At 48.0% G+C, this 14,759-nt stretch overlaps 1 protein-coding gene across 1 annotated transcript; it reads right to left on the minus strand.

Moving 5' to 3' along the window:
* Positions 1-2,194: 2,194 nt before the first annotated feature.
* On the minus strand, positions 2,195-13,887 carry UBALD2 (UBA like domain containing 2). The gene is made up of 3 exons (XM_036753429.1): positions 13,461-13,887; positions 12,396-12,458; positions 2,195-3,558 (listed from the first exon to the last, which is right to left on the minus strand). The coding sequence occupies exons 1-3, from the start codon at positions 13,578-13,580 to the stop codon at positions 3,241-3,243; spliced, it is 501 nt and encodes a 166-aa protein (XP_036609324.1). The 5' UTR covers positions 13,581-13,887; the 3' UTR covers positions 2,195-3,240.
* Positions 13,888-14,759: the final 872 nt, after the last annotated feature.

The following is a 14,759-nucleotide window of genomic DNA, read 5'->3' on the forward strand; positions in this document are numbered from 1 at the left end:
CCCCTCTGCCATTTTCCGGCAAGTTTTCCCTTGCCCAGAATTTTGCTTTTCAGGGGTTGATTTCATTTTAGAGGCAGCTTAGGTGGCACAGCAGATAGGATGCTTTCAAACCTGGAGTCAGGAAGACCCGAGTTCAAATCCCACATCACTAAGTAACTGTGTGACAAGTCACCCGTCACTTAACTTCTGGTCTGCTTCGGTTTCCTCATCTGTAATATGAGGCTAATAAAAGCACCTACCTCCCCAGGGTTGTTTTGAGAATTAAAAGCAAAGCACTCTGGAAATTTTAAAGCATTATACAAATGCTATTATCGTTCTGCCTGTTTTAGCTGTCTGGACTTCTAAAATCTCCACCACTAAGCTGAAGCTTCTTGAGATCCAAGGGTTAAGTTTTGCCCATTTCAAATTCCTGTCAACATTTAGCACAGTGCCTCGGCAGAACTGGGTCTGAACAGGACAAAAGGCTAGTTATACCAGACTCCAAAGGAAGAGAGGGGAGCAGGAGTTATGGAGAAGACATAAGATACTTGTCTACACCAGCTCCTCTTCAGCTCTCAGAGAGCCCTTGTTTCTTTTAATTAAAAATGGTGTATACAGCACAGTGAGGGCCTGAAGTTAGACTCACATTCTCGAGTTCAAATCCAGCCTCAGACACTTACTAGCTCTGTGACCCTGGGCAAGTCACTTAACCCCGTTTATCTCAGTTCCATCTGTAAGATAAGCTGGAGAAACATATGACAAACCCCTCCAGTATCTTTGCCAAGAAGATCCCAAATGGAGTCTCAGAATCAGGCATGACTGAAAATGACTAAACAAAACATATGTGCATATACATACTAGCTCCCTTCTGGGGCTCCTCACTATAAACTTTATCAATACAATTTAATTGGCTCAGTACTAAAATCCTGGTCCAGTCAGGCCATGCCATCTTGAAGTTCCTCACACCTGATATTCCATCTCCAGTCCCCCATGCTTGGTATATATTCCCTCCTCACCTGCATGAGCAGGAATGGAGTTTTTCCAAGGCTCAGTTTGGGAACCTTCTCTTTCCTAAAGATGACTTTTCTTGATCTTTCCCCCCCCACCCCCACCCCCAAATTATCTAGCCTGTGTGCCTCACACAAATGAGGTGCTTAATAAATGTTCATTGATGAATTTATTAAGCTCCTCATCTACTTTACAACTTAAGCAGGACTTGCCTCTCCTCTCTAGGAAACAGGTTAGGATGGGCTCAGCCCCCCTAAGTACAACAGGGGTGTACTCAGAATTCAGTGAGAGTGGAATTAAATTCTAAGATGCCTTTGTTAATAAACAGTAGGTCCACCTGTGCTCACCAATATCTATTGCTCCCCTCACTTCCTTCTTAGGGACCCCAAGATCTTAACCCAGGTCTCACAACGTGCCCTTGCTATTCCTGAGATGCTGGGCTGGGAAGGACTGAAAATACGCCTTGACTTTGCTGACAAGACACCCCAGAAAAGCCTGGCTAGCCCCAAGAAAGGGGCTCCCTTCAGAGTTTGGCTGATACGCAAGCCAAGTGGCAGGGAAGGATGTGGAGTGGGATCTTGGGCAGGTACAGGGAAGAAAATCATCCAAGGAGCTAGGTTTCATGTTAGGATCAGGGGACTTTTTCAAGGCTATTTCCTCACCCCAGCACCCAATTTGACCAGGAGTTTGCTCTTCCCTTGGGAGCCTAATGACTGTAATCCAAAGGAACAAAGAAGGAGATGGGACTGGTGCAGAAAGGAGGGACAAACAGCTCGGGCCTCAACCTCAACTCCATCCCACCCCCTCCAACCAGGACCAACACAAGAAAGAGGGATGACTGTCCAACTTAATGAAGAGGAAAGGGGCTAACAAATCACTTAGATAAGTAACTGTGACCCCAAGCAAGTCACTCCCTTCTCAGCTCAGGGGGGAAGGCAGGGCAATTGGGGTTAAGTGACTTGCCCAAGGTCACACAGCTAGTAAGTGTGTCGAGTGTCTGAGGCTGGATTTGAACTTAGGTCCTTCTAACTCCAGGGCCGGTGCTCTACTCATTGAGCCACCTAGCTGCCCCCAAAGCCATGTTTCAAAGGCCCCTCACCTTTCCCACCCAAACTCCCCTTCCAGTCCCACGCCAGTGTCTGAGGGCACTGGAGAATATGGAGGATTTGTTTCTAAGTAGGAAAGAGCAGTACCACAAGACACAGGAGGTTAGAAAATTCATTTTTTAAAAAAATTTTAAATTAATTAAAAAAAAAACTCAACCTGGCATGAGCAAGATTCTGATTTGGGAACTAAACCAAGAGTCCTTGGTTGCAAACTTGTCCTATCCAGCTCAACCAAGCGTGCAGCCCCCACCACTTGTGGCTCTGGTGGGAGACACTTAAGGGTCCTCCCCACCCCCATCCCTCACATACAACAGTGCAGGGCCCCAGCCCTGGAACAGGGAGGAGATAAATCTTATCTGGAGGTGGGCCACCCCACCCCTCTCCAGACCCTAGGAGAGCCGGCAAAAAGAGCAGTTGCTGCCTCCAGGGGCTAAGCAGCAGTGATTGGGGGCAAGGGAGAAGATACCATCCAGTTTGAGGTCAGAGGAACAGTGGTAGCTGTGACCAGCATTTCTGGAGGCAGAGTCCAGATTGGGAGGGTGCACAAAGTCCTCACTGCCCCTCAAATCCATTTTTCTGTTGTCGCTATTCCTAGGGAGTCGCAAGGAGAGAGCCTGGCTTCTTCTCGGGCCGCTGCCGCCATCCAGGTTCACAGCCTCAGCATTGCAGAGAATGGGGGTGTGCCCCCTCATCCTATCCTCCACTGTCACAGCTGCTCTAGACCCCTCAGGTCACCAGACCCTGTTACCCAGAGATCTATCTGTTATTAGGCAAGCACTCCGCTCTGGCGTAAGTGAAGCAGGGGGAAAGGGGGCAGAAAAGAAGTGTTCGCCATCTTTCCCATTCTCCAAAGCTGGCCCCATTCTCCTATACATTAGATATATCTGTATATTTATATATATTATAGTTATATATTAAAAAGAGAAAAGACCAGTTATTGACTTTCCTGAAGAGAAATCCCCCCTGAAGGCCTCAGGAGGCTCAGGAAGTTTAAAAAAAAATTATAAAATTTTCCAGTGCAATCTTCAGGAAACACCCCACCCCATCCCACCCCACCCTTCCCTAACCTGTCCTTCTCTGCACCCACCCCTACCCCAAGCACTTCTAGCCCCTGCACCCCCAGCCCGGGCCCCAGCAGCACAAAGTCTTATCTCTGCCCATCCATCGCAGCCACAGCTTTCTGCTGGGAACCCCCCTGTTGTGCCCCGGGGGGCCACGTGGGCTGAGGATGGTGGAGGTGGTGTAGACTGTGAGCTGTGGGGGAAGAGGGTGGGATCCAGGCTGCCTGATGGCTGGGTGGAGAGGAGGCCCAAAAGGGGCTGAAGTTTGCAGGGGGGGAGCAAGCCATGGCGGTCATGGGGCTGTTATTGCTCTGCAGGGTCTCCGAGGCCCGTAGCTTGGAGAACATGGCCAACGCATCCGGGAAATTGGGTGGTGTGGCAGGTGTGTTGCTAGGTGTACACATCTGTAGAAAGATCAAACACAGGATGGTGTTCAAGCCAAGTGCCGACCCAGAATCGGGACCCACGTTAGCTCCCAGAACACCCCCACATGCTCAGCAAAGGCCTCCTCCCTTCTCACTAAAGATCTGTGGCACTGGGCTTTAGAGTCAGCTTTCCCCGATCATTTTCCCAACCCTGGCTCACTCCCTACCTCCAGGGCTCTTCCAAATTCAGCCTCCGAGCAGCAGCGGTTGAACATAACCACCCACCCCATCGGGCTTGAAACGATCCAGAGAAATGAGGACAAAATCCAAACTGATTTCACCAGAATTCCAGCAGAGCACGGGCACTGTATCTTCACCCAACATAAACCAAAGGAGACCCCATTTCACAGGAGAGAAAATGGAGGCCCAAGAAGTGATTCAGGGACTGCCCAAAGTCTCATCTGCACCACATCAACTCAACGTTCCTCAACCCATCTTATCCTTTAGGGAATTCCTCCCCTTTGCTCGGGAAGGATCTCGGAAAGAAGAGATTGATTCAGGCAAAATCCAGAACAAGCCATAGTCAGATGTGCAAAAGGAAAACCACATGTGGAGACCTCAGACTCAGCCGTGAGTCTCTGGACAGACTCTGGACCATCTCCCTGGGCCTTAGGCTAGATATCTCATGTAGAAAGGACCTCTAACATCTAACCTCAGATTAGTTCTGAAGGAATTAGGTAGTATTCTCCTCTAGCCTGGCACTTAGGAGGGGAGGAGCAAAGAGGGCATGGTTAGGCTGGGGTCAAGCAATAAGAATGAAGGCTTTTCCACTTCTACGGTGTTTGTACATTACAAAAAGCTTTCACAAACATAAACATAAATGACCCTGTGTGGTACAGAGATTATAATTCCCATTTTACAGAAAAGGAACACTGAGGATCAGCAGGGCAGTTAAGTGACTTTGCCCCAGGTCATATAACTACTTGAAGGTGGAGTGGCTAGCAAGGATGGGACTTAGAGGGGTCTCTACTACCCCAGATTCAGTGGGGTGGGTTTGGTAGAGAATGCTGGATTTGGACTCCAAGGATCTGAGCTCAAATTCAACCACTTAAGTTACTACCTGCTATCTTGGGCTAGTTCAGGGGTGGAGGACCTTCTGCCTCTAAGTCCTGCAGTGAGGTCCTTTGAAAAGTTTCGATTTGGTGCCTAGAGGGCCACAAGGAGCCTCAACTAGAGGCTTATTTCCTCACCCCTGGGCTAGTCACTTAACTCTGCAGGAGATTAGATTAGCCGAGCCCTCCCCCAAAGGCCCCCTTGTAGCTCCAGGTCTATGACCCCGAGACCCAAGCAAAACAGTCAAGCTTAGCCACAATATGGATGCTCCCTGCCCGAGGGCTATTTCTGTGTATGCCAGACAGACACTAACTATTCTAAATGAGCTGTTTCTGGGCCCCCCGGTTCCACAATGGGAATGAAGGAGCAAAGAGAAGAACCCAGGCGAGGCAAACGAAATTCGGGCACCTTAGAAGCTTCTCCCTTTCCTCCTGAAGCCCTGTTCTCTGAATGTCACCTAATTTTAGCTGCAGCAGTGGTCCCTCCCTAGAAGCCAAGAACATGGGGGAAGGGAAGAGGACATGGTTGTAGAAATCTTAGACTCCTGTTTAGTTTTTCATCATTCCCTGATAACCTCTAGCTGGATAACCTCTAGCAGGAGTGAGGCCTGGCCTGAGAACAATCTTCTCCCCTTTCCAAGGACAGTCCAATGTGCTATTCAGTACAAAGGAAACGGAATTTGGAGGGAAAAGATCTGGGTTCAAATGCTGACTCTGCTACTTACCACCTGTGTGATGGGCAAGTCACTAAACTTCTCTGGGCCTCAGTTTCCTTAACTGTATAAATACGGAGAGCTAAAGACCTCAGAGGTCCTTTCCATCTCTAAATCTATGGTCTGAAGAACCCTCTCACACCAGCATCCCCATCCCCAGGACTACAAAACTGCCCCCATTTGCACTCTCTACCCAGATGAAGGCCCAGTTAATGGCCTCCCCAACCCAGTACTCTCCTCACCACACCCCTACTCATCAACTTTCGATGACCCACTTTACCCACCGCAAGAAATGAGGAATAGGAGGAGGGAGGGGAGGGCCAGTAAATTCTATCAACAAGAATCCAATCCAATCCTCCAGTCCAGCCCAGCTCCTTCAGAAGGAATCTGGTTAAAAGCCATTTCTACAAACCACATCTCTGCTGAGGCTCAATGGTCCCTATCAGAGGGCAGCCTATTCAGTCACTAAAGGGTGGCACCGGAGTGCGGAGAGAATTGGGCCTGGAATCAGGAAGACCTGGGTTCAAATCTGGCCTCAGACTCTTACTAGCTGTGTGACCCTGGGCAAGTCACTTAATCTGTTTACTTCAGTTTCTTCAACTGTAAAACAGGGATAATAAGAGTACCTACCTCCCAGGGTTGTTGTGAGGACCGAATGAGGTAACAATTATAAAGAGCTTAGTGCCTGGCACATAGTAGGTGCTATAGAAATGTTTATTCCCTTATTCCCCCACCTGGGGCTTCAGTTTCCTCATGTGCAATAAGAGGGAGTTGAACTAGGTGAGATGATCTCTTCCAGCTCTGACAGTCTGAGAAACAGGAGAAATAACAGAAGGGCTCTATATTTACATAGTTTCTATCAATCTACAATTATCTTAATTTGTCTACTCGCTATTCCCTCTAACATATTAATAGCAGATGACATTTAATGCAGTCCTTTAAGGCTTATACTTTACAGGAATGACTTTCACCTGATGCCCACATAACATGGCCAATGGGTATTATAACGCCCATTTCACAGGTGAAAAAATGGAGGCTCCAGTTTCAAGGAATGCCCAAAGTCTCACTTTGACTCCCAAGTTTGAACACCGCACCATCTCAATGTTCCTGCACCCATCTTCTTGGCTGAATTCCTCCTCTTTGCTCACATGCCAGCTTTATTTTCTTCTATTTTACAAAGACCAATCCCAAGCCATCTGATGGCTTGAATCGTAAATCCTTCCCTGACTACTGCAACCCCATGAATTTACTGTCCTCTGTAGTCTTGCAGGATTTGTCTATACTAATGGTTCTCAACATTTTTGGTCTCAGGACTCTTAATTACTGAGGATTTCCCCCACTACCACCAAAGAGTTTTTGTTTATGTTATTAGAAAATAAAATGTATTATGAAAAATGTTTTACCTCAAGGGTCTTGGGACCCCTGAGGGGTCACTGGGTCCCACTTTAAGAACCTGTGCTTTATACCATTCACTCAATTATCAAATGACCACTATGTGCAAGATGCTGGAAATATAAAAATGAAAAACACAGTCTATACCCTCAAAGGGCCAGTAATCTAATATGGATCCAGGAACATAATGCACACAAATAAGTGTAAAGCAATATAACCTGTGATAAGGCAAAGGATAGCTTCTCCAGATAAAATGCCAAAGAAAATTTCAGAAAGGACATTTTTCAGATGGAATGATCAAGGAAGACTGCCCAGAGGAAGGGGCATTTGAGATGGGCCTTGATCGAAGAAGATTCTCCACAGGCAGAGAGATGTGAAGGGGGTATGTTCTACACAAAGGAAGCAGAGGGTAGAAGGACACAACTGGGAAACAGCTGGGCGTCCATTGTGCCTGAAATAGGTGAAAGGGGGTGAAGGGGAAACAAGACTGAAAGGGCAGGTCACAGTAGGAAGGCTAAGGAGTTTTCCTTTTATCCCAAGGGCCAGCCGTTTCCCAAATGGGTCAGGAGGTACAAAGGATGATTCAAACTGAGGAAATGGGAAGATATTAAGAGTTGTACATATGTTCTTTTTTTTCCATTTAAAAACAAAAGTAAGCTTTGCTTTAATACTGACTACACAGATAGACTCCGGTGTCCTCACTCTCTACAGGCAGAGGGTGAAATGTCCTGAGCAAGAGGCTAAGTTCCCTAAAATGGAGGAATTGGCCATCTTTCTACAGGCTGGCTTAATCAGATTTTATAGATCATCTCAACTAGCTTGAACTAAACTAACCAGCCCCAAATGGACAACTGGTACAGAGTCCTCTGCAGAAACCTCAGAGTGACAATAATACGGAGAGTATGAGCACAAGACAATAAGAAAATGACAGAAACGTTTGTTCTACTCTCACTAGGAGCTCTTCCATCATCTATACTACAAGGTAAAAAAAGGGCTTTAATTAGACCCAAGTTAGCCAAAAAAATTTATAAACCTTCAAAGTTGTTTGAGATACAGATTCATATCCACCATCATTAAGAACCTCATCTTAAGGAAATATTTTGCCTTGAGATACTAGCTAATGAGAGTATAAAGCTACCACTGTTAAAAGTGTCACCTATAAAAAAACAAAAAACACCAACCTCTTATATACCTCACTCTGAAAACTTAGAAAAAGAAATTCTTCTAAAATGCTTTTAAAAAATTCTCCCAAACAAGAGAGTCAGTGGGTTTTGAACCCATTTGTTAAAAATATATTAAAATGTTAAAACCTTGTGATGAGCATGTAAGAACAAATGATTGGCATCAGAGAAGATGGAAACTTACTAGTCAAATTTCCACAAAAATTTTTACCATGACTGGTGGATGGGCCTGAAAAATGAGTATCCTGATTCAGCAGGCTCAGTCAACAAAGAACTTCTTCCATTTGGACTTATTCATCTTTCTATAATTTCCAGACATGATAACTGCTTCTATCACAAGGGATTAGACCCAAATTTTAAAAAAGAAGTAGCTTCTATCATATCAATAATTTTTAGAAGAGCAGAAAGGTTTTGTGTAATGTTAATAAAATTATTTTACAAAGACCTGATTTCAAATCTGGCCTCAGACACTTACTAGCTGGGTGACTCAAGGAAAAGTCACTTTAACCCTATTTGCCTCAGTTTCCTCATCTATAAAATGAGCTGCAGAAGGAAATGACAAACCACTCCATTATCTTTGCCAAGAAAATCCCAAATAGGTCAAAGAGCTGGACAGGACTAAACTGACTGAACAAAGCCATTTTTACCAATGAGGACCTGAAGCCCAAGGTCAATGGGGAATTAAACAGCAGCAATGGGTTTTGAACTCTTGGTCTTCTGACTCAAAATCTAGCACTTTCCCCACTGTCAACACATTGTTCCTGTACTGTCTCTTATCTCTTGTACTGCTATGCTTAAAATGGTGAGGGATCTCTAGGGACACCCAACTTACTTCTCTCATTTGGTTTTTATTTCCTTAACATTAAACTCTTTGAGGACAAGGAATGTGCTACTTTATATTAACTCACCGGATGTTTCTGGAAAAATGCACGTCTGTCTCTGTGGATTTTGCATGGGACCTCCTTTCAAAACTGAGTTCATGCCACCTTCTATGGGAAACCTGATGGACACCCCCCTACCCTGCCCCCCCCCACTTTCCAGCTATCACTGCTCTCCTTCCTTAAGTTATATAGAATATACTTGTGTAAATATTTATCCTCCCTGCCTTCCCCCCCCCCCACACCCAAGTAGAATGTGAGCTGATTGGAGGCACATGTTAGACCAATGCCATGCATATAGAAGGCATTTAAATGTAGATTAGCTAGAGTAACTCCCAGAGAAAACAGAAGGTCTCGTGTATAACTGGAACTTGAACTGCCCAGGAGAGGGACCATTTCTCATTCACAGTGTCTGACACTCATTTCTTCTAAACTTTGAATCCCTCAGTGCTAGTGCAACTAGGCTTTTAATGTTCACTAAACTGAAATCAGCTGACTGGTATTCTTACGTATATATGTTTCAGTAATTTGTATCTTAGGGGAAAACTTGGCAAATATTATTTATGATACCAAAGGGTACATTCACTTAGCAAGAGTCAAGCTCTGGGGCAGGTAGGTGGCACAGCGAGTAAAGCACCGGCCTTGCAGTCAGGAGGACCTGAGTTCAAATTCGGCTTCAGACACTTGACAAACTTACAAGCTGTGTGACCTTGGGCAAGTCATTTAACCTTCCCCCCTCCAGAATAATTTTTTAAAAAGAGTCAAGCTCTTAGCCTGTCCTATTTAGCCTTGGGGGACAAGGAATCAGATAGCTGGTTGATAAACATAAAAGAGTCTATTTCACACAGATCCGCCCTCCTCCCTCCCTACATAGGGGCTGCTATGGCAGTAGGTGGCTTCCACCTGGGAGAGTAACAATCCCTAGCACTTACACGGAGCTTTAAAATCTGCAAAGTGCTTTGCATGTTTATCTCATCTGATCCTAGCAAAAATCCTGAATATTATTAGTCCCCTTATTAAGGAAACTGAAGCTAAAAGAGGTTGATGCAGGGTCTCACGGCCAATATAAGTCAGGGGGGAGATTTGAATTCGGGTCCTTTGGTCTCCGAGGCCAGCTCCACATTTGTTATCACCACCTAGCTGCCCTAGACACTGTCTGAGAACGGCAAGATAAAAACAGGAACAGGTCAATTTACAGTTCCTTTCTTAAGACACACCTCCCTTATTAGATTCCAGCACACTTGCTTCACTAACACAGCCATGTAAGGAGTCTCAGAATGGACACACTGAATCAAAGAGGAAGGCGGTCTCAAACCCATTAGGGCTTTGCTCCAGCTTGGGGTGGGGGAGGGGAAGGAATGCAAAACTATCTTTTCCTGAGGACTCCACCAAAGATTACAGCAAACAAATAGTAAACACTAAAGTTGAGCTTCTAAGAAATGGGTCATCAGCAGGTCCCCAGGCTAGGGAGGGAACTGGTGAGGAAGGAGGCAGGAGATAACATCCATCTCTCTGATGCCAGCATTCAAACACAAGCCTCATTTTAAAGCTGGAGGAATTTGTGGGGTTTTTTTTCAGCTTTTTAATTTTTGTCATGGACCCCTTTGACAAGTCTGGTGAAGCCTAAGGATCCCTTTTCTCAAAATGTTTTTTAATTTTAAATAAAATAAAAAAATCAGATAACAAAAGAAACCAATTACACTGAAATACAGTTATCAAAATATTTTTAAAAACATGTTAATGGATCCTGGCTTAAGAATCCGACCCTCTTTTACATGAAACTTTCTCAGGAGGATTTCTGAGTTCACAGTGGACAAAAATTAAGATCCTGGGAAGGTTGGAATATTACCAACTTCCCCTTAGTGTCCTAATCTCCCTACCTTCTGGAGCCTATCAAACCTTTTCCTTTGGAAGAAAGCAGACAGGCAGACAGACTGCTCTGCTAATTTAGACACTTAACACTTGGTCTGTAAACCTGGGGCAGGTGTTGCTGTCAGCAACTTGTCCAATTTATTCCAATTTCTTCTTCTTATTATTTTTTAAAGTCTCCAATCCTGAGAGAAAAGGAAGGACTTCCATTTTGTAAAGTAACAGCTTAAAAGAAATTCCCCCATTTCTCCTTTATGACTAAATGGAATGGGAAAGCAAAGCAGATTAAAAATTATGATTATTTTTAAAAAGTCTCAGCAATTCTAAGAGAAGAGCTCCCATTTTGTAAAGTACAACTTAAAAGAAATTCCAGTTTCTCCTTTAGGACTAGGTGGAATGAGGGAACAAAGTAGATCAGGGAGATTGCACACAAAGTATTTCTTCCAGCAAACATCTGTAGATAATGTAGGGGGAAGGGAAGGCCAAGGACACAAACACTGGTCAGAAACTTACTCCAGAAGGCATCAGAGTAGATATGCAGGAGAATAATATTTGACAAGGTGAGGTCACCAGGGCATTCTCCCAAGAACTCCCCCCCAACACACACACACACACCCACCCTCTAGAGCATTCTCCCCCCAATCCCAAAACACACACACACACACACCCTTAGCTAATAGGTAACTAGCTAGAAAAACAGGGAAAGAATAGGCATTTGGCGCTGGGGCACTGTATCCAGGGCTCCAGAGAAAAAAGGAAAAAAAGGAACCTCCTTCCTTTCACCCCACAAGGGGTGGACTATGGATGTGGAATGTAGCCTATGTTGTCAGACAAGAACAACATGTGGCTGGTTATGCTGAATTATTTTTTCTCTTAAAAGTCTTTGTTTTAGGAGAAGGATTACTGAGAAGGGGGGAGCTGAGTAGAGGGGGAATTGTAATGAAATAAGCTTTAGGGGGATGTTATTCTGGGTCCATTATAAATACTAACACAAGCTGCTGCACAGAGATGAAGTGGGATTCTGCGCCTCATCTTACCCCCGAGCAGGGTCCCAGCCGCTCTGTCCCCAGCTCTACCAGGGCAAGGCGAGGGGGCCTCACACACGAGGATGTCAGTTTCCCCTTCCTTCTGGGCCCGTTTCCTCTGGCTGAAGGGTCCGAGAAGCGGATCATTCCACCCCCCCCCCTTTATCACAGCCCCCCAGAGCAGCCCCTACACGAGCCAGGGAGGTTCACGTCTGCTCCTCTTTCAGCCACCTCCAAACCTCCATCTCTCCAAACTCCCGAGGCTTAAAAACCTCTTGTCCCCCCCTCCCAGGAAACTCAGCCGCGGCGGGGGAGGCCCCGTGCCCCGGGTCACGGTCAGGCAGCTCGGGGGTCCGGGGTCACAAAGTTCGCTCTGGGCCTGTCTGAGCGGCCCTTTCCTGGAAGACATTTTGGCTTTGTTTACATTTGCAGGCGAGGCGCTCGCTCCAAGGCAACATGGCTGTCACCGGCCTCGCTGGCTGTCAGCGACCCCCCACCTCCGGCCCGCTGCAGCCCCCACCGAGCGGCGGTCTGCTGGGGGTGGGGTTGGGGGGGAAGCCCCGGCTCTTCCCGCCACACTAGGGGCCCCACTTCCGCACTGGCTCGCTTGCATAAGTCTAAAATCGTCGGGGATGGGGGGGGGAGGTGTAGGGTCGGGTCTCTCTACTTCCTCCCCCCAGCCTTCCCACCCCCTACAATAACTTACCATCTGGTGGTGATGGTGGCTGTTCGGAATGTTTGTTTCTTGGAAAAACGTGCTCAGGGCGGTCTGTGGGCAGAGAGTGGCAGTTAGCCAAGTCGGGGGGGGGGGGGGCAGGCAGAACCCCAACATTAAGAAGCTCCCGTTCGGCCGGGATCCCCACCACCCCCTAGGCACCGCTGCCCCAGCCTAAATCCAGCCAGGGCCGGTTATCAGCCTGGCATCCGCCTCCAACCCCGCCGCCCCCAACGCGTCCTCGCAAGGCCAAGCCGGAGCAGCTCCCCCCTTTTCTCCCAATCGCCAAATCACCCTACCCATCCTGCACTGAGCCCGGTGTCACTCGAGTTAAAAGTCGCCGCCGGTTCCCACGTGGAGAAACAAGCAATGGGGCCACGGGGGGAGCGACGTGGGGTAGCATTTGGACACTTCCGCACCCCCTATCCTCCAAGCGTCTTCCTTACAACCGCTTTCCCCCGGACCACTCCCCCTATGACCGGGAGAGGAACCACGTCCCTTTAGGGCCGCCGCCACCGCCCACCCCCCTAGAGGGAAAGGGAGGCCCAGCTCCCGGTGCCTGAGCTCTCGGGGCTCCACGCGCCACCGCGATCCCGGGGGCCCACGGGCTCTCCTTCCCCAGGCCCCGACAGCCCTAGCGCACCCCTCCCCCGTCACCTCGAAGCGGAAAGGGGAAGGGGGGGGGGAGATTCACTCGCCCTTCTTTCCTTGGGGTCTGAGAACTCATGGGTCAGCACCCTGCCCCCTTCCCCGAATAAACTTGGGGCGGAGGCGAGGGGGGAACAGAGGTGTGTTTGTGTGTGTGTATTCGTGGGAGCTGAACTCGCCGCTACCCACTCGTGGCCTGGCTGGCCCCGTGGGTTATTTAAAGATACACACACACACACTATTCTTGGATCGGGTCCGGCAGGGATAGAAATAGATGAGGTGAAGCGCAGAGGAGGCGGCGGCGTGCAGTGGAGGAGGGTGCCCACCCGGGGCATAACGGGAAGCTCGAGCCAAGCCCTGGGCGCCCGCCCGTCCGTCCTCCCGGAGGCCGGAAAAGCACGAACGCACCTCGAACTGCCAGTGGGCCGCCTGCAGCAGCTGCTTCGCCTGGTCGGCCGCGCAGCCCGCGGCCAGCACGAACTGGTTGATCATGACCTGGTGCCTGAGCTCCTCCATATTCACCGACATGGCGAGAAGAAGCGAAGCCGGCACCAGCCGCCCAGGGGGGAGGAAGAGAGTCCGAGGTCCGAGAGGGCTGGGGGGAGCTGGGAGGCGTCCGCCGAGGCTGGCTTCCTCCTTCTCTGTCGCCTTTCTCTCCGGCCTGCGCCCGCCTGCCTCCTTCGCCTGCTCTTCTCCTCCTTCCCAACCCCCAGCAATCGCCGCCTGCACTCCCTCCCCTCCCTTCGGCCCGAACAGGCTGCTTCAATCGGCCCCGACCGGACGAATGTTGTGGTTCGCCCGCTCTCCCTCCTCCCGGGGAGAACACCACAAACAACAGCGCGGGGCGGGGCCTGGGAGTGTCCCAACGTTCGAGGCTCCGTGTTCCGCGGCCGCTGATTGGACGACGCACCTCTCTACCAGAGCCCCGGCGCATGTATGGTTGTTCGATTCGAATCTCCGAGTCTCCCAGGCTGTTACTGTTGCTCTTTTTTTTCAACCACTTGCCCCTCCCCCCCACCACGGCCTAGTCCATTGGAGGAGGCTTGAGCTGTCGGGCTCCCTGGGCATTGGCTGTTTGCTGTGTTTTGGCTTCTGGGGCCGGTGGTTGGCTGCAACCTAGCAGTGGGGGAGGAGCCGCCGGTGCTGATTGGCCATTCGTGCTCCTGTTTGAACTCAACTTGAAAACCTTGAGTGTTTGCTGATTGGCTGAGGCCCTTCTGTTTTCTGTTGTAGGAATGGAGCTGGTGTAGCCAAGTTCATTCATTACTTCATTGAAACTGAACATGCTCAGCTGGAAAAGCAAGCCTGAGTGGGTTTGACTCATTTCCTCTCGAAGATGTGGTCATCTCAAGAAACAGAATTATCAAAATAGAAAACAGACAGAGTTGTTGCAGCTGCTCAAATCACAGTCCTATAACTTTCAAGACCCCTCACTTTTTTTCTTTTTGCAGAATTTGAGAACTTTGATCTCTGAAAATGTAAGACAATAAGAATTTACAATGAATATTGTAAGCATTCCACTGATGCAGAGAGAAAATATATGTGTATATGTTTTCTCAGTCTTTGGAGCTGAAGTTTGTTTTCTTTTTTGTTTTTCTGGACAAACTGAAGCTTTAATTTCTTTTACAAAAAAAAAAAAAAAAAACAAACAACACAGGGCTGTAACTGTTATCCTGGATCATTAAAAATAAAAACAAAATGAAATCA

The sequence above is a fragment of the Trichosurus vulpecula genome, chromosome 4, assembly GCF_011100635.1.
Source record: "Trichosurus vulpecula isolate mTriVul1 chromosome 4, mTriVul1.pri, whole genome shotgun sequence".
Taxonomy (NCBI): domain Eukaryota; kingdom Metazoa; phylum Chordata; class Mammalia; order Diprotodontia; family Phalangeridae; genus Trichosurus; species Trichosurus vulpecula.

Coding starts and splice junctions, on each gene's coding strand:
- UBALD2 (XM_036753429.1), bottom strand. CDS start 13,580: ATGTCGGTGAATATGGAGGAGCTCAGGCACCAGGTCATGATCAACCAG. Junction 12,459..13,460: donor CGGCCCACTGGCAGTTCGAG/GTGCGTTCGTGC, acceptor CTCTGCCCACAG/ACCGCCCTGAGCACGTTTTT. Junction 3,559..12,395: donor GCCACCATCACCACCAGATG/GTAAGTTATTGT, acceptor ATCTTTCTACAG/ATGTGTACACCTAGCAACAC.